Source organism: Lampris incognitus, chromosome 18, assembly GCF_029633865.1.
Source record: "Lampris incognitus isolate fLamInc1 chromosome 18, fLamInc1.hap2, whole genome shotgun sequence".
In the NCBI taxonomy this organism is placed as follows: domain Eukaryota; kingdom Metazoa; phylum Chordata; class Actinopteri; order Lampriformes; family Lampridae; genus Lampris; species Lampris incognitus.
Genome location: NC_079228.1, coordinates 21,874,436 through 21,900,546, shown reverse-complemented (window position 1 = coordinate 21,900,546; position 26,111 = coordinate 21,874,436). Strand labels below are relative to the sequence as shown.

Here is a 26,111-nt window from a genome sequence, read left to right as displayed (position 1 = left end):
GCATACATACCCCCAATCCAGTGACAAATGGGGTTCAAAAAGGTCAACTGCTGAAGGGCTCACATAGCCATTTCAATAAATTGTACCCTCAAACTAGTGCAAGAGGACATTGTGTTTAGAAGAGTCTTGATCAAGGTGTCTACTATTTACTACTACTACTGCTCCCGTTAGGGGTCACCACAGCGGATCATCCGTTTCCATTTCCTCCTGTCTTCTGCATCTTCCTCTGTCACACCAGCCACCTGCATGTCCTCCCTCACCACATCCATAAACCTCCTCTTTGGCCTTCCTCTTCTCCTCTTCCCTGGCAGCTCCATATTCAGCATCCTTCTCCCAATATACCCAGCATCTCTCCTCCACACATGTCCAAGCCATCTCAATCTTGCCTCTCTTGCTTTGTCTCCAAACCGTCCAACTTGAGCTGTCCCTCTAATATAATCGTTCCTAATCCCGTCCTTCATTGTCACTCCCAATGAAAATCTTAACATCTTCAACTCTGCACCTCCAGCTCCACCTCCTGTCTTTTCGGCAGTGCCACTGTCTCACAACCATCTTGTAAACCTTCCCTTTAACTCTTGCTGGTACCCTTCTGTCACAAATCACTCCTGACACTCTTCTCCACCCACTCCACCCTCCCTGCACTCTCTTCTTCACCTCTCTTCTGTACTTCCCGTTACTTTGGACAGTTGAACACAAGTATTTAAACTCATACACCTTCGTCACCTCTACTCCCTGCATCCTCACCATTCCACTGTCTTCCCTCTCATTCATGCATATGTAGTCCATCTTGCTCCTACTGACTTTCATTCCTCTTCTCTCCATTGCATACCTCCACCTCTCCACGCTCTCCTCAACCTGCACCTTACCCTCACTACAGATCACAATGTCATCTGCAAACATCATAGTCCATGGAGACTCCTGCCTGATCTCGTCTGTCAAACCTGTCCATCACCATTACAAACAAAAAAGGGTTCAGAGCCGATCCTTGATGTAATCCCACCTCCATCTTGAATCCATCTGTCATTCCAACCGCACACCTCACCACTGTCACACTGCCCTCATACATATCCTGCACTACTCCCCTATACTTCTCTGCAACTCACGACTTCCTCATACAATACCACACCTCCTCTCAGGGTATCCACCATGTTGTAAATAATCTGGAGTTTTTCCTCATCCCAATCGAGGGTCTTAGGATAGGGGGTGTCATATACTGTACCGACTGTAAATGTGATTGCAAAGCCCTCTGGGAGTAAATTGTGATTTTGGGCTATACAAATAACTGACCTGACTAGAGTGAAGAGGCAGAGAAAGATCTTCAAATGCAGCCAGATGGAAAGAGACTGTGTCAGCTGCACAGAAAAGACACAAAAGCAGAAAAAAAACCAGCTCTCAGGTGAGAATCAATAGAATTAACAGTCCAAAACTAGACCAAAAGCATGGCTTCCAAAACATTAGAAATGTCAACAAGACTAGGAAGATGCAGCATTGCACAAACTAAATCTCACTGTGAGATCATGTCTGTCTACCTGGTCTGTCTTAGTGTGAGCGAGTGCAGAACCTGTTTGTCTGCCGGGTTTTTGCTCTATGGTTGTCAACACAGACAGTGATTCTCACCGTGGAACAGGTTTTTTTTCCATTACAGTAAGACTTCCACCACATTTGCTCACAGATACATACAATAACATCCACTAACACTGAATCACACACTTTCACAGTCACTTAATAACACACAAATGTGCACAGGCATGCACACACACACACACACACACACACACACACACACACACACACACACACACACACACAGCAGTGCATACTGACTCAATCAGTTGCATATAGACACACTAAAACAGAATTACATGCAGAATCATTCACACACACACACACACACACACACACACACACACACACACACACACACACACACACACACACACACAACCACACACACACCAAGCCACACACATATACACTAAAGCATGTACCATATTATATACAAAATCAGTCAAAACCAAACTTGCAATGTATAGGGTGTGCATGATGTAAGAAAAGTGCAGCCAGCACAGACAGTGAAACCAAACACTTATTTCCTCTCACACTCCATCACCCCAACCCATCTGTCAGCACAAGCAACATCCCTCCGGACCAAAAAGAAACCTTACACTTTTTACTTCCTCTCTCTCTCTCTCTCTCTCTCTCTCTCTCTCTCTCTCTCTCTCTCTCTCTCTCTCTCTCTCTCTCTCTCTCTCTCTCTCACACACACACACACACACACACACACACACACAAACACACACACACAGGCACACACTCACAAACATACATAGACGCTCCTCTGCACACATGTGTGATCAGCAGGAAGCCATGAAGCTGACTAAGGTAAAGTCATCATGTGAAAATTGTCCTTATGAAGCTAAAGTATTTACGGTTACAGCTAAGTTACACAAATGCCATATATACACACCATCAAACACATACACATATACACGTACATACACACAAAAGTATGCTTTCAAGTATACAGTAGGCATCTACACTTCCATCCTCGGCTCTTCTTGAGATTTTGCTCAAAAGCAGTCAAATCTGCATAAATAAGATTACAACAGTCAATCTTTGAACCACAGGGACTTTTGATTTAAGTAACGCTTATTCGTCAGACATCTCCACGGAGATCTATCAACGCATACACTCCTTGTAGTTATTGTAAACTGTCAAACCTCTGTTAGCTACAAAGAGAGCGATGCTCGCCCCGATCCCAACCAACCGCCCCCTGCAGACCTCCTTCTCTCCTCTTACCTGCTTTTAGCTTATCTCGCCGGCCAAAGAGCCAGAAACCCTTGGCTTTGCCCTGGCTGGGGCAAGGGGAGGGGTGTGGAGAGCTGCACCCTCTCTCCCGGATCCTCTTCTTGTGGACGCTGTTCCCCATGTCGGGGTATTCCTCGGTCCCTAGAGAGGGTTCACCGTCCCGTGGCACGTGACGTCCCGTAACATGACAACCGAGTGGCTCTTTCCCCCCTCCTTAACGGTTCCCACGGTGACACACACGCTCATCCGGGATAACCACACACACTGGCGCGCGCGCGCGCAAACTGTCAGAGTCACACAAATCCCAAGTGGAACACACTGCTCACTCATCCATCAGGAGACCTCGCGTCTCTGTGGTCCCATCACCGTCACAGATTCGGGCACGCTTGCTCACACACCCTGACAGAGAACGTCTGCACTACAGACCCACTGACACAATTTCCTTAAGACGCACACACCTCAGCTCAGATATTAACGTACGCCCACTTCCGGCATGCGAAAATACTACCACACTAGCGCGCGAACACACACACACACACACACACACACACACACACACACACACACACACACACACACACACACACACACACACACACACACACACGCTGTCGCTGACACACTCCCAGACCTGTACACCCAGCTACTGAAGCGACGATTGAGCCCCAGCACCGAAAAGCTCACTACGAACGAGTTTTTGACCGTGTGTGTGTGTGTGTGTGTGTGTGTGCGCGTGTGTGCATGCGTGTGCGTGTGTTTGCGTGCGTGTGTGTGTGCGTGTGTGTGTGTGTGTTAGTGCCCCTCCCACTCTCTCCTAGCGATCCTTGAGCTCCCTCACTGAGCTTTTCTCACAGCTTGCTCTCCAATTGCTTGGAATGTAATGGGAGAGATGGGGGGGGTAACGAATTCACACACACACACACACACACACACACACACACACACACACACACACACACACACACACACACCTCTGTTATTCATCATTATGACTATATTCTCTCTTTCCCTCTCGCTCTACCTTTCTCACTCTCACCTCCTCTGTTTAAGAACTCACTTTAGTTGTGAGCCCCCCCGCTCAACCATCCAGAGCTGCGACCAGTCGTCTGTATTTCACACACTTATAAACACAGGGGACAGGCGCGAGGGGATGGAAGTGAGCATGGACCCCGCCTTCACACTCGCACCAACAGAGCAGATGATGAGGACAGGGGTGCTGTTTACGTGAAGACATGCCACTCATGACAGACAAGGAGGGTGGGGGGTTGGACGTAAAAGAAAAAAGAAAGAGTAGAAACGGAGACAACCAGGAGCCCATTCAGCTGGTTTTCACTGTAACAGCCACAGAAATGACTGCGTGTATCTCACAAAGACATACACACACACATAGGCATCACTTACACTGGAGACAGGTCCCCACCAATTTTTGTTGTGGCCCATTTCATCCCCACTTTTTGAAAGCCTTTAGTTGGTTGGACTCAACAATGAATAAAATTACATTGGTACATATCATGTCATTAAGAGAGATACCCAGTCATGTAGCTTTAGTTTAGTATCAATAAAGAATGGCAACAGCTCTGGGATCCGGAGATATGAGGGACGCATTTACAGTCGATTGAAAATAGAGTAGGCAGTGTAAGAAACAGGGGAAAACAGAAAAGAGGTCATGATAACATGATTAAGAATAGGACACAGCAATCTATGCAGCACATTTCATGTTATAGGTAAGCACCCAACCAGCCTTTGTGAATATTGTCAAGTAACTAGAAACTGCAGAACATGTTATCATTAACTGCAATAAATAAATCAAAGAAGGTTGAATCAGTTCACCCGGATACAACGTTTATTGAGAGAAACGTTTCATCCCTCATCTAAGGGACCTCTTCAGTCTAAACTGACTGCAGGTATCACCGCCCTTATAAACAATACAGTGGCATGACGACCGAAACCAACGATCGGTTTCATATGCAAATTGTGCAAATATGGGCGTGACCATTAACTAGAGTTTCAGTGGCCATGTGTACTAATCACAGAGGATTTGGGAACGTTTGCAATGAATATTCATCAGAAAGGAAGGCCATGGTGGAGGAAATGGACAGATTAGGGATAACAGGAATTAAAGCACGTACTGGAGTGTGGTGCTAGCGGACAGGGCAGAAGACGCTCGATCAGCTACCTTCGGAGAACAGGGCCAATAGTTAAGTATATCCGAATACTGTAGGAATTAATTGAATCCGGAAGATGGTAGTAATGCTACAAAATAGATATCAACTGCCGTAAAACAGCAAAGAAGACGACGAAGAAGAAGCTTTGCGCCCCCCCCCCCAGGAAGGTAACGGTTAGAGCGATTTCCTGCAGTCAAAATGAAAAGGAAGTGTTTATGAGTGGCGGTATACAGTGCGCGAGACCTGTTAATAGGATAAAATTCAAATCGACGTTTAACGGAACCTTAACGGGGAAAAAACGCCTCTGTCTTCATTAGCGGTGAGTTTTTGTTTTTTGTTTGTTGCCTACGTGGATCAGGGGAAAGCAGACACAGGTACATTGCTTTTGGAAAGTAACTTGCTGTGAAAATAAGTATGGACACAGAAGAACACTGTGCTACATTTATAATTTTTAGTGGACCATATGAAGGTAAGACTGGTTTATTAATAAGCTTTACTGTTATGTGTATTTGTGTGTATTTGCCAACAACTGGTTGGGCTATTTTAATGCTAGCTAGCTATCCTATCTAAACGTGGGTATTTCAGGCGGCAGGAAGTAGCTGGTGCTAGATAGCTGACGTTAGCTACACCGGCTGTGTATTACAGGCAACAGTTAGTTAAATATTGGGCTACTTTGTGTACAGTCACAGACTGATGATGCGCATAGTAAGCATTTTCATGTAGGCATAGAACAGGGATAGGATGAGTAGCTACACGGGTAATTTTGGTAGCCCGAACCTTTACTCTGCCTTTTGCTTGCATTCGCCTCTGGGATATCCTTCATCTATTCTAGGGACTGTATTGTACTTGGCTATCAGTGTCTAATGTCAGCGAGTTGGGGGCTGATAATGGATGTCAGTGCTACCAGTGACAACCTTGTTGTTACTAACGTTATAGCATCATAACAGACATTAAAAGTGCAAGCAGCTTTTAAAGGCGATCCTTAAAGGGGTGCCGTTTACATCTATCGGCAGTATACGGCCCACCGACAAAAGGTCTGAACACGTCGAACCCGTTGTTGTCCCCAGCACTTTCCAAAACAAACCGACGCTCATGCACACACACACTCCCACACAAGTGCACCAGCACACACAGGTATATGAGCAAATGTTTGTTGATATAAACATGCACACACACATAGACAGACACATACTATACCCTTAAACACACATACATTAACACACTTCCACACAGGTATGTGTGCACAGAGACATGCATGTGAATGAATGCAGGAACACACTTGCACATGTCAGGTGCTTGCACATAAAACCAGATTAAAGAGGAAGACAGAACAGAACAAATGGAATTTATGTGGGTGGATCTGTCAGACACATTTCTGGTAAAACATTCCTGTTCTGCTTGGAGAAAATACATAGACGGGCCCAGATAAGGCGGGGTGCGCGCACACACACACACACACACACACACACACACACACACACACACACACACACACACACACACACAGATGATGGGGGAATTCCACTGAAGTAGCGGGGATTAAGCAAACATCACATCATTGAAACACGAGAACACTGGATATCATATTCAGCAAACAGTGTGTATTCCCATGCATGTGTCCTTCAGAACGAGTAGGCGATGTCATGCCATGTTCACCTGCATGAAATGGGATTTAATAATTAATAATAATCCTCTGCACATCCATCACTGTCTGGTTTGGATCAGCTACCAAACAGGACAGGGACAGACCACAATGGACAGTAAGGTCTGCAGAGAAAATCATTGGTGCCAACCTGCCCTCTATTCAGGACTTCTACACCTCCAGAGTCAGGAATCGGGCAAGCAACATCACTGCAGACTCATCACACCCTGGTCACAACCTGTTCCAACTCCTCCCCTCTGGTAGGCACTACAGAGCACTTTACCCCAAAACAACCAGATATAACTGTTTCTTTCCTGTTGGCTGTCATTCAAATGAACGCTTAACACTGTCAAATAAATCCAGCCTTTTTGTACTGTACATTGTACGTATACTGGTACGCTCTGTCATGTCTACCTCAGGCATGTATGAAAGTAATCTGCTGACATCTATTTCAGCATCTCTGATATATTCTCTGCACCACTGCACCGTATCACCTCATATTTCGCCTGTATAAGTCAATCCTTGTGTATATATCTGAAGATTGTTGTGTTGTAGTGTTGTTATTCTGTTAGGTACACTTAGAGAGCCACGAAACCGGAGTCAAATTCCATATATGTGCAAACCTACATGGCCAATGAACATGATACATGATTCTGATTCTGATTTAAAATGTGCCTCAATGCCTTACGAGCTCCAGCCCCCCCCCCACCTCCACTCGTCCCTCGTTGCTTCAATTTTCTTTCAGCTTCGCACCAACATCTTCAACCACCACCCCTTACCCTTCTGTCACCCCTCATCTTCCTCCTCGCCTACTTTCTGTACTCCTCCCATCCCTCCTCTTTCACTGCTGATGAACATATCTAACAGTGTTGGACAAGCCCAGGATAATGTGATGACTCGGCACCGTTGTTGTGGCTAATCGGGGTCTGTTCCCCGCGGATGATGTCATGACCGTTCCTGTTAATCAACGACACTGCTCCCAGAGCCGGTAAATCAATGGCCCTCGTTCAGAACCAGGTCACATCGGAGGAATGAGTCTAAGAGATGGATGGGCGACACAGGATATGTGCGAGGATGAAAAATGAAAAACAAAAACAAACACCAGAACACTGCTCAAATGAAAATTTAGGGGAAACCCACTACAGGGAACCACAGCAGAAACCGGCACGGGGAAAAGGAGGAGGAAGGAGAGATGAGTATGCAAAGCACGAGCTGACGGCATAAAGGAAAAAGCAAAACATGTCAAGGGCCAGAGATGAAAAGATTGCACCGTCACCATGTCACATCCTGCATCACGGTCACCCTGACCACATGCCTCCTCCTCACCAGTCCACCGTACTGCGCACTTTGATGTGCAGAGTGTAAACGGGGCAGGCTGGAAAGATAAAAGAGGGCCTCCAATAAAAGACAGATTTACTGAGCAGGGGAGTGCTCGAGGAAGAGGAGGGGGTTGGGAGTTCGGAAAGATAATTTACAGTCCATCTTTTTTTTTGTTCTCGAGGATAAAGAATTGATTCGGTCTTTAAAGAGCGAGTAGCGTCGTGGAATCTGAAGACCTGAGTCAGACAGCGTGCGTGCATGTGTGTGTGTGTGTACACATGTAGCTGTGCATACACATGAGTGAGAAAGGGAAAGGTTATGATGCACTCGTGCCACATGAAGCTTTCTGATGCAGCTGTAAAAGGATCTCCGGTAAAAACTTCACAGATGTGTGTCCAGTGATGCAGCGCAGTCTGAACCACACCCAGTGAATTTGCAATGGTACTCAGATTATTCTCGTCTATTACAGAGCTCTCTCTCTCTCTCTCTCTCTCTCTCTCTCTCTCTCTCTCTCTCTCTCTCTCTCTCTCTCTCTCTCTCTCTCTCTCTATGTGTGTGTGATTATGTCATTGTTCAGGGAATGAACATTAAATGATTTGACAGCTTCCAGGGAATGAAAAGGAGCAGGTAGTGAGTGATCTGTGTGAACGTGTGCAGTGAATATATATATAATATATGTATATATATAATATATATATGTGTGTGTGTGTGTGTGTGTGTATGTGTGTTCAGGGGCACGCATGAAAGAAACGCACGGAGAGGAATTCCATCTTTAGGATATAGTGGACATGGGAAGATGGTTGTCAGGATGACCATCAGCACAATCTCAAGACAGAATTAGTAGCTTTACTGGGTGTGTGCGTGTATGTGTGTGTGTGTGCGTGTGCGCACATGCACGCACGCCAAAAGCCTTTACAGCTAAAGCTCCATTCAATTCACATTACAATACATATAGATTCCTGCCAACATCTACTCAGCACTTCCCTCATGTGGCCAATTATTGCTATCACTCAAAATAAATACAGATTGACAGGTTAAAAAAATTTATTTTTTTAAAAACGACACTAACACAGTCTCCGAAATGTTCAGCCCAGTTAAAGTAACTTTCCACTTCCACTGAACTAATTTGATCCTTTGGTTCATCTGGAATTTCTTTTGTCTTTTCTTTTTTTGGAAAAATAAAATAAAGAGGCCAAGCAAAAGAACAAGCGAGAGAACAAGCAGCTGCATTGGATAAACACTGTCAACAGGTGTATCCATTACTACTCATTACATAACAGGAGTCTGTCTCTCTGTCTCTGTCTCTCTGTCTCTCTCTCTCTCTCTCTCTGGGATAATCAGTTGTATATCCATATATATACAGACAGCCATTCCCTCCCTCCCACTGTGATATCTACCAGCTTTGTCCCCTCCACATCAAATAGACTCCCATCCTATAAAACAGCCCATTAGCTCTCACTCCATAAACAATACTGCTGGAAACCAAACAAGAATGGTTTAAACGTCGATGGCAAGTCATTTTAATTGCCCCCTCTGATTTACTGTGGCTACAGAGTACATGTGTATATTTCAATATGTATGTGTCTGCAAACCTGTTTGACTCTGTGTTTTTGGGTAGCCTGTGTACCGGCACAGCGTTGCATGAATGCAACATGTGTGTAATTTACTGTGTGTGTGTGTGTGTGTGTGTGTGTGTGTGTGTGTGTGTGTGTGTGTGTGTGTGTGTGTGTGTGTGTGTGAGTGAGTGAATGAGTGTGTGAGTGAGTGAGTGAGTGAGTGTGTGTGTGTGTGAGTGTGTATGTCTGTGAGTGTGTATGTGTGTGTGTTTGTGTCTATGCCCTTATAAGCGTGCAACTGTGTGTATTCATTTGTATGCATGCACGTCACCTGCATTATTCAAGTGGACTTAAAAATGAACCAGCTTTTAGAAATCAAGATTGGTGACGAGAAAATTAGTAGTTGGGGTCACGAACCTATACAAATCACCTTTGTGTGTTCTTTAATTTCTGATAGGTCCCATCATACCCTTCTTTCCTCCCTGCACTGACTGTCACGTCATGTAATATTATCGCATTAAACGTGACCTCAACAAAACGCCGTCGTCGTCACACCATTGTTACGTCTCGGTAACGTTGCCGGAGTGACCAGAAGCTGACAATGGCGCCGCCTGGGAAGCATTTACCTCACGGTGCTTCGGCTCCACGGAGAAAGATGAGGCCACTAGGTGTCTGTTTACCCAGGTGAAATTACCTCGTTCATCAAAGTGTGTGTCTGTGGTGAATGATGGTCAGGGGAGTCATTGTGTTGTGTGCCAGGCATTAAACATTCATCCCTCCTCCTCCGCTGCACGCTTTTCTCGTGCCCTCTGCTTGCTCCCTTCATTATCGCAGTTTATCAGGCCACAGCCATCGGTTGCAGCCTGTCATACAGCAATAATGTTACAGTGTATATAGTTGTTTTTCAAAGTGGGGTACTTGGGGCCCCTGAGAGTACTTTCAGGGGCTCCCAAATGAAACGAGAATTTCTTTTTTTCTTCTTTTTTTTGCCCTTTTCCTCCCCAATTGTATCTAGCCAATTACCCCACTCTTCCGAGTCGTCCCAGTCACTGCTCCACCCCCTCTGCCGATCCAGGAAGGGCTGCAGACTACCACATGTCTCCTCAGATACATGTGGAGTCGCCAGCCGCTTCTTTTCACCTGACAGTGAGGAGTTTCACCAAGGGGATGTAGTGTGTGGGAGGATCCCGCTATCACCCCCCCCCCCCGACCAACTAGAGGAGGTGCTATTGCAGTGACCAGGACACATACCCACATCCGGCTTCCCACCCACAGACACAGCCAACTGTGTCTGTTGGGACACTTGACCAAGCCGGTGGTAACACGGGGTATTCGAATCGGCATCCCCATGTTGGTAGGCAACAGAATAGACTACTACATTACCCAGATGCCCCGAAATGAGAATTTCTTAATCTAGCTGCAAATCACCCCAATACGATAATGTCAGACAGTGTCTCTGTTAATCACAGTTTTCATTCTTATCACTGTAATTCTTCCTTGTGCAGTTGGAATAATTCAATACGAACTCGGCAACAGCAAAAGTCACTCCTCATGGAAATCCCTGGAATGTTTCAGAAACCCTGACTGACTGACTGACTGACTGACTGGCTGACTGACTGAGTGAAGCAATGCTGACTGAATGAGCTGTACACATACTCTTTATTCTACCAGGTCTTTCATCTGCAAGACAAGTGAACCCACAAGGCCTTATTGTGTTTTGCTTAGTGTCCCTGACAAACACACACACACACACACACACACATACAAACACAAACAATTATACAAAGAATGATTGATGACAGTTTTCCATCCAAGACTGAAATGTGCATACACAATGCAGTGCACGTGCACACGCTCGCAGACAGACACACACAATCACAGATGGAATCCCAGGGATTGCGTAAAATGACCTCACTGCTGAAAAAGCCAGCAGCCTAAGATGGGCTAGGCAGGACAAAGCAGGTAGTTCGGGGGCTCCACAGTGCTGTGTGATGGGGCCAATCCAACAGTGATTTTCCTGTTTCTGTGTGTGTGTGTGTGTGTGTGTGTGTGTGTGTGTGTGTGTGTGTGTGTGTGTATGGAGGTGATGTAATGATTGCGGGCGCTGGGTCGGCGCCGTCCTAAGCCTTGCAGTGTTGTGCTAACACACATACACATATACTGCCTAGCACAGGGGTACACTGAATCACACACACACATACACACACATGCATACATCAACTTGTGACTTCAAACATACACGTGATGATATACTGAAGACTGCAGCACCCACAGTGGTGCTGAATGCAAAGCTGTGAACCAAATCAGTAACAGCACTACTATGCAGTAATGAATGGGCACAGCAAAGGCATGATAACTGGAGAGGTTTGTGTACATGAGCATGTTTATATTGCGTGTGTGTGTGTGTGTGTGTGTGTGCACGCGCGTGTGCTGAGGGGTTGCTCTAATTAAAAAAGCATTGAGAGAGTGTTCTTTAGAGTCCTCTCAAGGCTGAATGAAGCTTTGTGATTCGCTGTAATCTCCCATCTCTATCGCATAACTCTAGCTCCAATCCAGCCACCAGGCAGACACACACACACACGGCTCTATTTTGCTCCCAGGAATTCAGCACATCAAAGAGTGTGTGTGTGTGTGTGTGTGTGTGTGTGTGTGTGTGTGTGTGTGTGTGTGTGTGTGTGTGTGTGTGTGTTATAGGAGAGGAATCTCTATAAATTATGGAGGGCAGTCAGTGCTGGCCAGCAGAGCGCTAGATCTCTGAGCCACAGAGATTAGCCGGTCCAAGTCCAGTATAAGAATGACAGAGCCAGTCTAAACCCACCCGGCGAAATTATTACAATGGGTGAAGGCTGCATGTACATAAAACGGGGGGAGTACTGAAAAGACCCGTCTGTCCGCTGCATCATTTGTGGAAAACTAAAATGAAACCGATCTCATGTCCTATTGACCGTTAAAGTTTGTTCAGTAATACCAAAATGCCTAGAAAGGTTTCTAGAAAGCACTGACACACACTGGCAGCTTTCTTCGTACGGGCCAAAGTCTTCATTTGGCTTGAGTTGTGTGTTGTGTGGCAAAGTCACCCAGCAAGTTCAAGGAGAATGAACCACAGCAAAAAGGAAGAAAATTAAGGAGCAAACCTTTACTCCCATTTACTGCTGGGAGGACAGGCTTCTTTTGAACCCCCCCCCCCCCAGACAAAGAAGAGGAAAACAGAAGAAAGACCAAACAAGGAGATATGTTCACACACAGTTAAGGAAGAAAAAAACCCCCAATAAAACACCATTTCCAATTAACATAGCTGACTTAAAGGGCATATCTCTCTGTTAAACCAACTCACTGCTCCATTTGTCTGGATAAAGTGGGACTCCCATGGAGTAATGTGCACCTGTCCTGTCCAAGTAAAACGGAGGTTAAAGGTCACTTTAGAAACTTAAACCTCTACCCAGTCTGAGTATCTAGGACAGATGTATATATATGTGTGCTTGAAAGACTTGACAATGGTGTTCACTTTTAAATATCAGAAAATCAGCGGAAACGAAGGACAAAAAATCAAATGGTTCCCACACATTCTCTGCATTGGCCTCAACCACATCCACTCTTTGGGAATTATTAGTCCTATTCAGGAGTGTACTGGGAAAGAAATTCAGCCCTCATCCGCTAAGGGGGTGGAGCATCGATTACATATGTACTGTATATACGACAGTCAGATGGGGGGGGTGTAATTACAGGACATAGCCCACTATATTTAGTACCCTAGTCATTGCTTGTAATGATTTAGTCTTATTGTTTGACAGGTGAGTCTGAACGTATTCAAAGGCTTTTGCAATGGAAAGTAGCATATGTCTATTCCAGGACATATTTCAGTAGGCACAGACTTATACAGTAACACGCCATCAGCATGGCTTACACAGTAACAAGTAGCCTATCAGCTGGGTCGTTTTGCAAGCGCAAGTTACAGCAGTTTTAACTGAACATGTAGCCTAGCCTATAATTTAACGTCCATCCTACCACTTTAGTCTGCTTCTCTTATTAAATAGCGTTGCTGACTACTAGAGGGTGCTAAACAATACCTAGACAATGTCGGTTGCGTTGCAAAGACCTGAGCGAGACATTGCTCGCAACTGATGTATGGACACACGGAGGACAGCAAATAATGGTACAGAGGTGAGGACATTCAAAAGCTAGCTAGCTATATAGTTAGCCTAGTTTTACTCATGACAATTTTAGGATAGGATTAATCCCTGGAACAGCTACTTGCTGGTCCCCCGTCTTTCTCATTGAACACTGCCTTGCTCCACCTACACCCACAGCACAGGTGCGCCGTTTGTCTGGACGGTTTCATGCTTGTTTACATTTGGATGTCTGTGCCTCTGATGCCTGCTTCCCTTTTTCTCTAATTTTTCGGCCTCTCCTTTACTCTTTGAAATTTTCTTGTCCATGGCTTTCGTTGGCCATCTCACTGCTGCGTGCTACTTTTGCATTAGTCTAGAACGTTAACGCGAATTAACTAACTTGGTTGTGATTGGCCAGTGACTCCAGTCCCGGAACCCACACGCAACTCTGGTGCACACCCCGAATGAGGCACACATGGCCTGTCATGGATTCTTTTGAAGGTTTATCGGGAATCCTGGAATGCCCGATGGCCAGTACACCATTGGTCCTATTACAAGTTAATCTTTAGCTTCAAATGGAGTCACTGCCCGTTATCCATTATATCTAACCCTTCATGGACCTCAGAAAACCACAATCGAGGACATAATACCAGATCCAGAAAGTCCCTTTTAGGAAGCACAACTATAAAAACCACAACTACTATGTGCATATTTCTAAATGAGAAACAACGCACTGAAGAGGCATGCAAAGATTGTGAACTTGGGCTTCTAAGAACTGTTGGACAGTAACAATAGTGGTATAGACTTGCACAAGTGCTCACAAATGTGTGTGTGCATGCACATGCAAATGCATGCATTGATAGAAGAGAAAGGGGTGGCTTTAGAGGTGGAACAAAACAGGAAATGGGGATTGTGGGTAATCTCTGTGCAGCAAACCAAGCAAAGGCATCAGTAATCAGAAGGGGGGATTAGACCCCTGTGTGTGTGTGTGTGTGTGTGTGTGTGTGTGTGTGTGTGTGTGTGTGTGTGTGTGTGTGTGTGTGTGTGTGTGTGTGTGTGTGTGTTTGTGTGTGTGTGTTTGTGTGTGTTTGCAGGTGAGACTATAGTCATGGTATAAATGTTCAGACAGAGAGATGTCCTGATAACAAAATCTGTCTCATACCTTTTCATCTAAATCTGGCCATGACCACGATATAAACTCATGATGGAAAACAAAACAGAATTATAGAGTTGCCAAACAAGCAAAACAAGGCTACACATACCAACCAGGTGAGTCATTTGTGGTCCTAAAATGACCTTTAAGAGAACAATATACCAACATACAACTTACCACAAAACTAAAGTTTGCATGTAACCGGTATGACCTTCACATGAAAGACATTAAAACGATTTCCAGAACAATTTTGCTTGAGTTGAAAGGCTGCAAAGAAAGACCTTTCGTGCAATTTATCAGCATATAATCCCCTTCCTTGGTTCATAAATTAATAGATAATGCAGTTTATGTGCCTTTCAAATATGAAACAAAAATGATATGGCTACATAAGGATCCCAAACTCAAGACTTAAACACATCTTCCCTGGTTATCTCTTATCGATATCACAAATTCCAGTTCTGCTTCATCTTGTATAAATGCTGAGATACTGCAAACACATGACATGTGCTCTACTTTGAAGTGCCTGGGAGACTATGAAGGAATGCTCCACTCACCTTTGACAGGGTCGTCGTTTTGAAATCCTAGTTTCACATCCGTCCCTCCAGTCCCTGTCCGATTGGGTCCGTTGCTTATACTCTTCTTCCTCCGGCTTCCTTTAAACCAGCTGAAAGCTTGCCCCAGGGAGCCTCCGGGCTTCCTCTGGCCACGCTGAGCCCTCCCCTCCCGGGCTAAGATCTCCGAGATGTCCCTAGGCACTAGGTCACCCATGGAGCTCCTCTAGGATGTCCTGGAGGTCCTGGGAGCTGAGGGTTGGGGGGGGGGGGGGCCTCGAGGCCGCTCAACGTGTCTTCTCTCTTCTTCTGTCTTCGTCTGTCCCTCTTTCACCTCACTCAGTGTCTCACTTTCTCTGTCTGTCTGTCACCACCTGGGAAAACATTGAGATCAACAGGGTCAGAGAGAGGGAGAGGATATGAGAGAAAGACAGATGGAGGTGCAGGCTGGGAACGAAACCACAAGCGAGATGCAGGAAGACAAGAAGCTAAAAAGCACAGGAAAGAAAGAGGGCAAAGAAGAAAGAGAGCAAGGGAAGGATTAATAGCAATAAAGAAAATGGGGTAGGATGAATTTGGGATGAGATGATTGAAAAGATAAATCTAAGAAAAAGAGAGGGAGATTGAGCAGAGAGAACAATGAAGTGGAATGCGCGAGGCGGCCACATTGTCAGACGATGCTGGAGCCTCGCTGTTACAACAGTATGTCATGAACAGTCAAACATTCCCACAGTACGCCGTCCAACGCTTTCTCTTCATCCATCCACTCTCCCCCGACTTCCCTCTCTCCATTCTTCCACTTCTGCTCGTATTTAGAGAAGCGCCAAGGAAGAGAGCTGAGCTAATGCAGTATCTGTTTGTTTGTACGTATGTGTGTGGGTCTGCATATGTGTTTATCTGTGTATGCCTGTGTTCGTGCATGCATTTTTATGCATTTGCATGAGTGCCGTCACGTGTTTTAGATCAGGAAACGTGTGTGTGTGTGTGTGTGTGTGTGTGTGTGTATGCGCACATGCACACGTGTGTGTGTGTGTGTGTGTGTGTGTGTGTGTGTGTGTGTGTGAGCAAGTGAGTAAGAGTGAGGGTGAGCAAATCTGGCAGCAGAGAAGAAGTTCAAATAGACGGGGATGGCCGTGGAAACACACTGGCTATGCACACTGTTCACCTCACAAGACATGTAGAAGACACACACTCAAGACACAGATAGACATGCAAGCATACAAACACGTACACGCACCAACACAAAAAACATTACCTCTACATTCTTTCAGTTTTAAAATGAAGAAGAATCATTGTCACAGTTTCAAAACGAAGAAGAGTCATTGTCACAAAACCCCCGAGTCTTTCTTGTGAAAGTCGAGCCACAGATAGTACAACTTACTCAGCAAGCTTGCTTTGTCTTCCCCGCTCAGCTCCTCTCTTTTCTCCCTCTCTCCCTCTCTGTCTGTCTGAACAGCAGTCTGCTCTGTGTGTGTGTGTGTGTGTGTGTGTGTGTTTTTTTGTGTGCGTGTGTGTGCGTGTGTGTGTGTGCGCGTGTGTGTGTTTGTGTGTGTGTTCAGTACCGTGAATGAAGCTCCGCGCTCTCCTCTCGGGTCCCTCCCTCTGTCGGACAGCCAGCCTCTCCTCCCACTTCTCACAATGCTGTGAGCCTCATTCCTCTCTCTTCACATGGCCGACGCCTCGGCCTCAGCGCGGCTCACGGCTCAGTTTCTTGCAACTACGGTCAACAGACAGGCGTCCTCTTACAGTCATATTTACCTCCATCCCGATTCCCTTTTGGGTTTTTTATTTTTTATTTTTTTTGCTTCCTCTCAGCCTCCTTTCTGGGGATCAGGTGCTGTCCCTTCCTTCTCCTCAAGGAGGGGGACGTAGACACACCTTAGATAAGAATATCCAAGGCGAACAGAATAAAGACAACACCATTAGCCAGAAAAGAAACGACCACATCTGACTTCTGGTGCAGCAGTCATCTACAGACATCTACAGATGGGTATAACAGGAGAGTAAGTAGTTATGCAGGACATTTTTGCTGCTTGTTTGAATTCAAACATGCTACTGATAAACAGGGGCACCATGAAAAGATGCCACATTGACAGATAAAAAGGTGTTAACCTGCTAAGGTGACAAAAACTGGTACAGTCCACTAAATGATCAGGCAAAGGTAAGGAGTTTTTAGCTCCGTCTCCGCTGCGCTGAAAAAGGGAGTGTCCCCTTTGCTATCACTATATAGCATGACAGAAACCTGATACCCCCTCTTGTTAAACATGACAGACAGAAATACACACATGCATAAAAACGCACATAGACACAAACAGACAAGTTAGGTGAGTCATAAGGGGCCAATTACCTTTAGGGCTTGTCCAGTAACACTCCCCCCTCCACAGACACACTGCTGTGTTTTACATTTCACTCTGAGGAGGGGAGCACACATGTTTGTGTGTGTGTGTCTCCTGGGACTGGCTCATCTGGCTTGAATGCAGAGTGGACTCCCTGGAGTAAGCGGCGGAGAGGAAAAAAGATGGAGGGAGGTGGTGCGAAGCTAAAGGAGGAGGGGTTGAGGCCTCGGGGACCAGACAGACACACCTGCGACTATGGCCCCACGATGCATTTGAAGGCTAACAAGACCAACGGCCGACTTTTATCCTTCACTCGAGACTATGATGGTATGTTTCCAAGGAAGGCTAACTGTGAACATGTGCTCTTTCTAGTAATACCCCGTTTTATATTCACAGTCACATAGCGACACACGTTTAATCCTGTTGGCCACTGAGCAGCCCGTCGAGAGCCGTCAGCAGCACGCTTTCAAAGAGGGAAGAATGTCTCTCATTTGCTTAACCCCTCCATTCTCAACAGCCCGGTGAAGTATTTTTAGCTTTCGATGTCCAACAATCAAATCATTAACCACTTCCATGCGATGCATTTTCATTACTAAGCAGTTAAAGTGTCATGCAAAAAAAAAAGAAAAGATTTGCATCATCTTCTGCCAGGGGCCAGCGGGTCACCCCGCTCCAATTAGCTCCTTTGCGAGGCCACCTAAATTACCTGTCTGCTGGGATTCCTGGGCTAACTCGAGCTCGGGACTTTGGGCTACTGTCGTCAGTCAAGCATCGGCTTTCCTCGTGTTTGATGGTTATAAAAGTATGCAAGTGAAAAACAGGACAGAAAAAAAAATTTTTTTGTTGCTTGTACTGTATTTGAAAGAGCCCCAGTGAATATGGATGGGCTGCGATACAACCAAAATTACCTTTAAATCAAATTCCTGTTTGATATATGCTGTAAATATTGTGTCAGATTTGCGCTGGAAAAGCTTCCCTAGTTGATTTGGTTCTCCCCCCCTCATTTGACTTGGTGTGTGGTTGGAGTTGTGTATAGCTTCGTATGTGATGGATTCCTGAGTGGGTGAGTGTGAGTGTGTGTCTGCATCCTGGCGTATAGGGAGGGGTTCAAATGAGTCATGGTTTAGTTCACTCATGCCAAACAGATTGAATTGTTTTTTTAATGTTTCCATGACAATCCAGTAGAAAACAGCCACTTTAAACTAATAATGCCTGTGAGGGAGCTGCTGTGTGTGTGTGTGTGTGTGTGTGTGTGTCTGAGTGATATAAGGTACAAAATCATTAACCAACAGAACGCTATGAGCCTGCTGGGGAATGCATCCACCCTTCCTCCCATCCTATCTCACTGTTGTGTTTATAAAAGTGTTTATGTGGGGCTTTCGCCAGCTCCAGCTCCTTTAAGTAGAGGTGTGTGTGGGCCCTGTGATGGACTGGCGGCTTGTCCAGGGTGTCTCCCCCGCCTGCCACCCAATGACTGCTGGGATAGGCTCTGGCATCCCCATGACCCTGAGAGCAGGAGAAGCGGTTTGGGAATGGATATTTTTGATTTTTTTTTTCACTGACAGCTCATAACATCGGACCCGTTGAAAAAACAGCAAGCAGTATTTCTTTGTACTATAAATGCATGAAGCAATGTCAGTAAAGCCTACAGATACAGCCAAAGGAGCCCAGGTATTCACGCACCCGCCGAGCTCTTGGGTTTCGTGTCGAGGTTTTCATGGATACCAGGACCTTGATATTTGCCTCAGACTGTCTCTAAACTAAAGAGCTGGAGCTCTAGTATCGTGGGTCCAACACTTATCCAACTGTTGTTTAAATATAGATGTAAACATGTCATGTCAACATGTCAATACACTCCCTTTCTTCTTCTACTCATCTTCAATGTGAGCCGGGAAAATATTCACCTGAGCTTAATTGTCTGTTATCGTCATTGGCATCGTACTGGAAGATGTCTTTGAATGTTCTCATTCATCCAGGTCATGGTTATCCAAAGGAGTTGAATCAAGTGCAACTGGACTTGGTATATATCCGTGAAGATGTTTCACCTCTCATCCAAGAGGCTTCCAGCTCTCAGAATTTATCCTCTATCCGCTATTGATATGTGTAGCCACGCATATCAATAGCTCTGACAACGAGTCCTTGAGGATAAATTCTGAGTCTCATCACCAGCCAGTCAGACTAGATGGTCTAGTCAGAAAGGCACGAACTGAGGAAGCCTCTTGGATGAGAGGCGAAACGTCTTCACGGATATATACCAAGTCCAGTTGCACTTGATTCAACTCCTTTGGATATCGTACTGGAAGAAATAAAAACGTGTTCTTTAAAAAAACAGATAATGTAAATAAGAAGCCTGCCTTTGGGCAAGAACTTGATCGATGTTCTTCCTACAGTTTTCAGAAAACAAGGCGTAGAAGAAGAACGAGAGCATCCATATTAAACGTATAGACTTATGCTGCGTTCCAGACAACTTGGAAGTGGAGATTTTCCAACCTCCAACTAGAAAAAGTACAATGGAATGCCGCTCAAAGTCAGAGTCACTTGTAAACTCGGGGCAAATCTACCCCGTCTACCCCAACTTCATGGAGAAGCATTTTTCTGACATCACACAACAATGGCAGCACCCATGGAGGCGCACAGTGTAAATGGTAATCCATCAACTAAAAGACAATGTAAAGTATATTAACCTGTATTTAATTAAAATAATACATACTATCATATAGTAAAACCGGTTTTGCATGTAAATTGATGTCAAATTATGTCACCAATAGGTAGCTGGCTAATAAAATACAAAACATTATCGCATTCATTACTTCAGTGTGACTCATCGCTTGTCAACTAGGCCGTGTTATCTGGAAAACAAAAGGTCATTGCCCCGAAAGCCCGATGTTCCAAAAATACACTCTCCCTGCAGTTTTTACCCTTAATCTCTTAGCGTATTTTGAAATGCAAATGTGAAGATACCATTTGCTACTAATTTGCGTGAATAGGTGGTGTAACATTAAAAGCGCTAGTGAAAATGTCAACTTTACTTCACCAGAAATATCAACTCTCTTGTATTTATCTCTGGCCAGTGCAGCTCAATGATTTGCATCAGATGCAACTTGCCGGTGTTGTATCAAACTCTGTTTCCCCGTCGAGATCTGGTCCCCCCTATGGAAACAGGTTCGCTATCGGTTACAATTAGGTTAAGGTAAGCATTAGGTTAAGGTTAGGTTGAGGTTAGGTTAAGGTTAAGATACGGTAAGTGTTAGGTTAGGGTTAGGGTTAGGTTGAGGTTAGATTAAGGTAAGCGTTAGGTTGTTAAGGTTAAGTCAGGGTAAGTATTAGGTTAACGTTAGGGTTAGGTTGAGGTTAGATTAAGGTTAAGATACGGTAAGTGTTAGGTTAAGGTTAAGGTTAGGTTAACATTAGGGTTAGGTTGAGGGTAGGTTAAGGTAAGCGTTAGGTTAAGTCAGGGTAAGTGTTAGGTTAATGTTAAGGTTAGGTTGAGGTTAGGTTAGTGTTAGGTTAAGGTAAGTGTTAGGTTGTTAAGGTTAAGTCAGGGTAAGTGTTAGGTTAATGTTGGGGTTAGGTTGAGGTTAGGGTTAGGGCAGTAGTGGATCTAGAGATTTTTTCCTGGGGTGGCAAAGGGGTGGCAAGACTGTGTCCCAGAGGTGGCAGCTGCCACCCCTTGCCACCCTGTAGATCCACGCCTGTGAGGGGGAGGGGGAGGGGGATTCTAAATCGGCGACTTCTGTTTGAGATGAGTTTGGTGTGGGTCTCATTGACCTTCACCATGAATGTATATAAAATATACTTTAAAAACATATTATCTGATGTATAAATGGGGTGGCAACAGGGGTGGCAAGACTGTGTCCCAGAGGTGGCAGCTGCCATCCCTTGCCACCCTGTAGATCCGCCCCTGGGTTAGGGTAAGGGATGCGTTGGGTTAGGTTAAAAGTTAACATTAGGGTTAGGTTGAGGTTAGGTTAAGGTAGGCGTTAGGTTAAGGTTAGTGAACCCTGGCTAGGGGGAAACAGATCTTGACAGGGAAACAGAGTTTGATAAACACCGCTGTCACTGAACTAATACAGTGCAATATACACAGTTGTATGTATGTATATATATATATATATATATATATATATATATATATATATATATATCAGGATAAAATATGTGAGTGACGCCACACGTTGAACATTGAAGCACATGTACGATGAGTGCCTGGACACTGGACAGACTTTGTAGAGAAGCATTGTTTTGAATGCTTCTCTACAAGGTCAAAATGTTTGCTTCACATATGACCCAGTCACATCAACAGCATGATGATCTACGGAAGAGATGGTGTGTGTATGTGTGTGTGTGTGTGTGTGTGTGTGTGCGTTACATGTGACTGAAATGTGCGAGGCAACAGTCAGGAAATCCAGACTGCCGGTTGGGATAAGCCCCTCTCTCCCAAAGCAGCATTATCATTCCCAACCTGCTTTTGTCCTGCTACAGACACATTCTTTCTACACCAATGGCTGCTTCTCTCATTCTGTCTGTCCCTCTCCCCCCCCCCCCTTCTCTCTCTTAGATACAAGTATAGAGCGACTGAAACGAATTAAAACGAGACTAGAACAGAACCTCGCAGGTCTCGGCTGCACTTTCCGTGCGTTGCCTATCGCGTGTCAGTTGTTTCACCGCTGTGCGTGTATGCACCCGGCGTCGGTTTATCCTCCAGAAATGCATCTTTAAACTGGACGAGCAGTTCCAAGAACTGAACACGAACAAAGGAACTCGTTCTAACAGAAGCCAAAATAACATTCCACGGTCCACTTATTTATAACGTCTACCCACTGAGAGACAGCATGGGAGGGACAGCAGAGAGGTGTGTGAGAGAGAGAGAGAGATTAAATGTTTGTAATAATAGTTTTAGAGGATTGGGGGGAGGTTCAGGGGAGATGGGGGGAGATATTCAATCGTGAAGCACACAGAGGGGATCCCTCCATATGACAGAGACAGCTTTGTCTGACCGGCCGGTGTCTAGAGCAGACGGTGGAATCTCTGTGGCAGCAAGTTAGCAAGGTGGAAAACAGTGAAAGGGGGAGAAACGCCCCCCCCCCCCAATGTGGCAACACACACACACACGCGCGCACACACACACAAACTCCACCCTCCACTCACTAACATCTGCCCTGCCCAGACATGTTTGTTGCCTTTCCCTCCGGACGGATGCATTCAGCCACTCTCTGTCCCCACATTCCTCTGACCTGCCCCTGACCTGCCCCACAAAACACCACAGGGGACAGAAGCTGGCAAAGACAGGGTTATAAGAGGAGGAGAGAGGCAGAGGAGGACAAAATGGGAGTATCTGACCCCGTCTTAGCCTTTGGACCATTGCAGCACTGCTGAGCCAGTAGTGGAGAGGACAGTGCGGGTGTGAGCCCCTGAAGATGGAGCTGTAAGAGTTGGCAGTTGTGTATTTTATAGTCCTCTGAGGGAACAACATGCCTCAGAGCAAAGGAAAAGGGAGGATGGAGGCAAAAGTTGTAGTTCTTTCATTGGTCATTAGTCCTTCCCTAAAATAGGGCAGTAACTCATGATCGCTATCTTTCAGCTCAGGTTTATTCGGCTGTCAGGCCTCCGTCAGTCTCCTGGACAGGTGTGTAATTACCTCCCCCTTGCTGGGAATGGACCACCACTTACTGCAGGCAAGACACCCCGCCTGTCCCCACACACACACACACACACACACACTACATACAGATGTGTGCACACACACCAGTGTGACTCCGGTGTTTCCAGACTCTTAACCCGTCTTTCCATTTGTCACCAGGGATCTCTAAATGACTTCCCCGGGGAAGACAGACGACAACTGGTGTTTAGAAGTTGCCCTCAAGCCCACAACCCAGATTTGGGGCTCTGATTAGAGATTTCTTGGTGGCGGAGAGAAATCAGGATGTATGTAAAAGTGACTGTAGGTCAGTTTGGGAGATGTTTCTCTGTGTGTCGCACTGGGTCACAGGCCAGATGTCTGACCCCACAAGATGTCCATCAGCCTTAGCAGCCGACTAGGATCTGTCTTTCAGTGGACAAGGTGAAGCCAGGGAAAGAAGTGGTCCTTGTTTGGGAGTAGCTGACCCTTTCTGGAGAGATGTCAACACACACATGCAAACACAGTGATTGAGACATACAGACAGACACATATATAGACACACAGACAGACAGACAGGGCAGCCAGACAGACACACAGACAGACAGACAGACAGACAGACAGACAGACAGACAGACACATATATAGACATATAGACAGACAGACAAGACACACAGATGGACACACAGACGGGACAGAGAGACAGACAGCTATGGACAACGTGCCAAAGCCCATTATTCTGAGTGAAGCATGACCGGCTTACATTACTCCTCTAGTGTGTCAAATAAAAAGCAGGAAGAGTGATCACACAGTCAGAACCGATATGGAGGGGCATCTGTATGTGCTGCTCAGAGTGAAACTCTTCACTGTGGGCAGCGGTGAACTTCTCAGAACCCAAGAAGGGTCAGGGCCAAAACACACCGTCTATGTAAAGAACTATCTGGCCAGCAACACACACGCGCGCACGCGCGCGCACGCACACACACACACATGCACACACAGCGTTCCGTCTTGAGGCATGGGAGCAGCCATACAGAGCAGCCCGGGCACAGGACAGTTTCTGCAGAAGTTCAGTTTAAAAGTTCAGTTCAGCTGCCTGTACACAGTTGTATACACCGATCAATGTGCTGTACTACAGATCGAAGCTGTACACAGTTTTGTTATTGCAGTGTAAAAAAACACATGCTTAAAAGTCAAGACACTTCCCACAGCCTTTATATAAAGTGTACTCGGCGAGGTAAAGTGTAGGTTGCCAGTAAGATCCAGATTGTTTGCACGGCACCGCTGCATGTTTATCTCAGTCTCTCTCTGAACTGAATTTAACCGAGCTATCCATACAGCCTGCGACATGCCATTTGCTGTGCATCCTATTATGAAACGGGGCAGCTTGGGGTAAAAGAAAACAGACTGTGCTTCGATAAGCACGAACTGCTGTTTTGAAGAAAAAAAAAACACGGCATAAAATATTTTTGCAGCAGGAATTCCTGCGAGGGTGTGGCTGCAGCTGGATTGTTTGAGACTGGACAAAAACAGGCCTGGTTTTTCCATTCATCCATCCATCTGTCCATCCATCCACCACAGCATTGCCCCCTCCGTCTTCGCTCTTCCACTCTCTCTCTCCGCGCCTCACTCCATTTGCCGAGCCGGCCCGTTCCCACTCTCTCCGGGGCGTCGTTTTGAGTCACGCACTTGCGTCACAGCGAGGAAGCCTGATGTGACCTCTGTCAACGCAACTTTAGTAAAACAACAGGATTGGCACAACCTATAATTAAGGGGAAGCCGGGAGAAAAAAAAGCAGATCCATGCCACCGGCGCTGCTCTCTGTTGTCGACACTGACCATAAGCGCGACTCAAACGGCAGGGAAGACGGGGTTTGCATAACTGAAGCAGTGTGTGAAGAGAACTCGTCTCCAACACAACAGCCAAAAACTCAAAAACATGTTTCAATTCAATTTTAGAGCCCTCCCCCACATATATTTTTTACTTCTTTAGGGAGGGCTTGAAGGTCATTCAAGGGTGCTTACCATGGCTAAGACATCCATAATTTGCACCACCCTGAATCTACTTGCACAGTTGATGAAGAGGTCAGTGTGTGCAAGAGAAAACTGATTACCTGTTGCATTTGTTACCCAAGTCATTTTATCTAGGATTTTATTTCTCTTAGTCTTCAAAACAAAAAAACAAAAAAAGGCAGCACAGTGGCCCAGTGGTTAGCACTGTTGCCTCACAGCAAGAAGGTCCTGGGTTCGAACCCCAGGCCACCCCAGGTCCTTTCTGTGTGGCGTTTGCATGTTCTCCCCGTGTCTGTGTGGGTTTCCTCCCACCACTAAAAAGACATGCATGTTAGGGTTAATACTCCTGTCTGTGCCCCTGAGCAAGGCAATGGAAAGAAGTGGAGTTGGTCCCAGGGCGCTGTAGCTGCCCACTGCTCCCTATACAATAGGATGGGTTAAATGCAGAGAACATGTTTCATTGTAAGAACACAATTCGTTGTAAGACACAATGACAAAACAAGTGGCCTTTCTTTCTTTAGTTTGAGCAGCCATTATAACATTTACTACAGCATCTCACACAAACATTTGGACTGCACCATTAAAACCTCCTACCATCATTTAACAACTCAGCCAAACACAGAATCTTAATTGGCTGCAAACAGTCTCACACACACACACACACACACACACACATTATATATTATATTTTGTTGCATTAGATCCCATCCAGGCTGTGTTAGACTTTGTTTCCATCAAGTTTCTTGGGATGCCTGATAATACATGATAATATGATAATAATGATAATATAATAATAATGATAATACATGATAATATGGTAAAAATAATAATGATAATACATA

The 26,111-nt window shown here is 45.5% G+C and overlaps 1 protein-coding gene across 1 annotated transcript in view; it reads right to left on the bottom strand.

Annotated features, from left to right (window-relative positions):
* Positions 1–15,521, bottom strand: part of kiaa1522 (KIAA1522 ortholog) — a 54,171-nt gene extending 38,650 nt beyond the window's left edge. The window contains exon 1 of the mRNA XM_056297991.1: positions 15,308–15,521. Within this exon, the coding sequence (XP_056153966.1) occupies positions 15,308–15,521 (214 nt within the window). The remainder of the gene's footprint in view (positions 1–15,307) is intronic.
* Between the last annotated feature and the right edge of the window lie 10,590 nt (positions 15,522–26,111).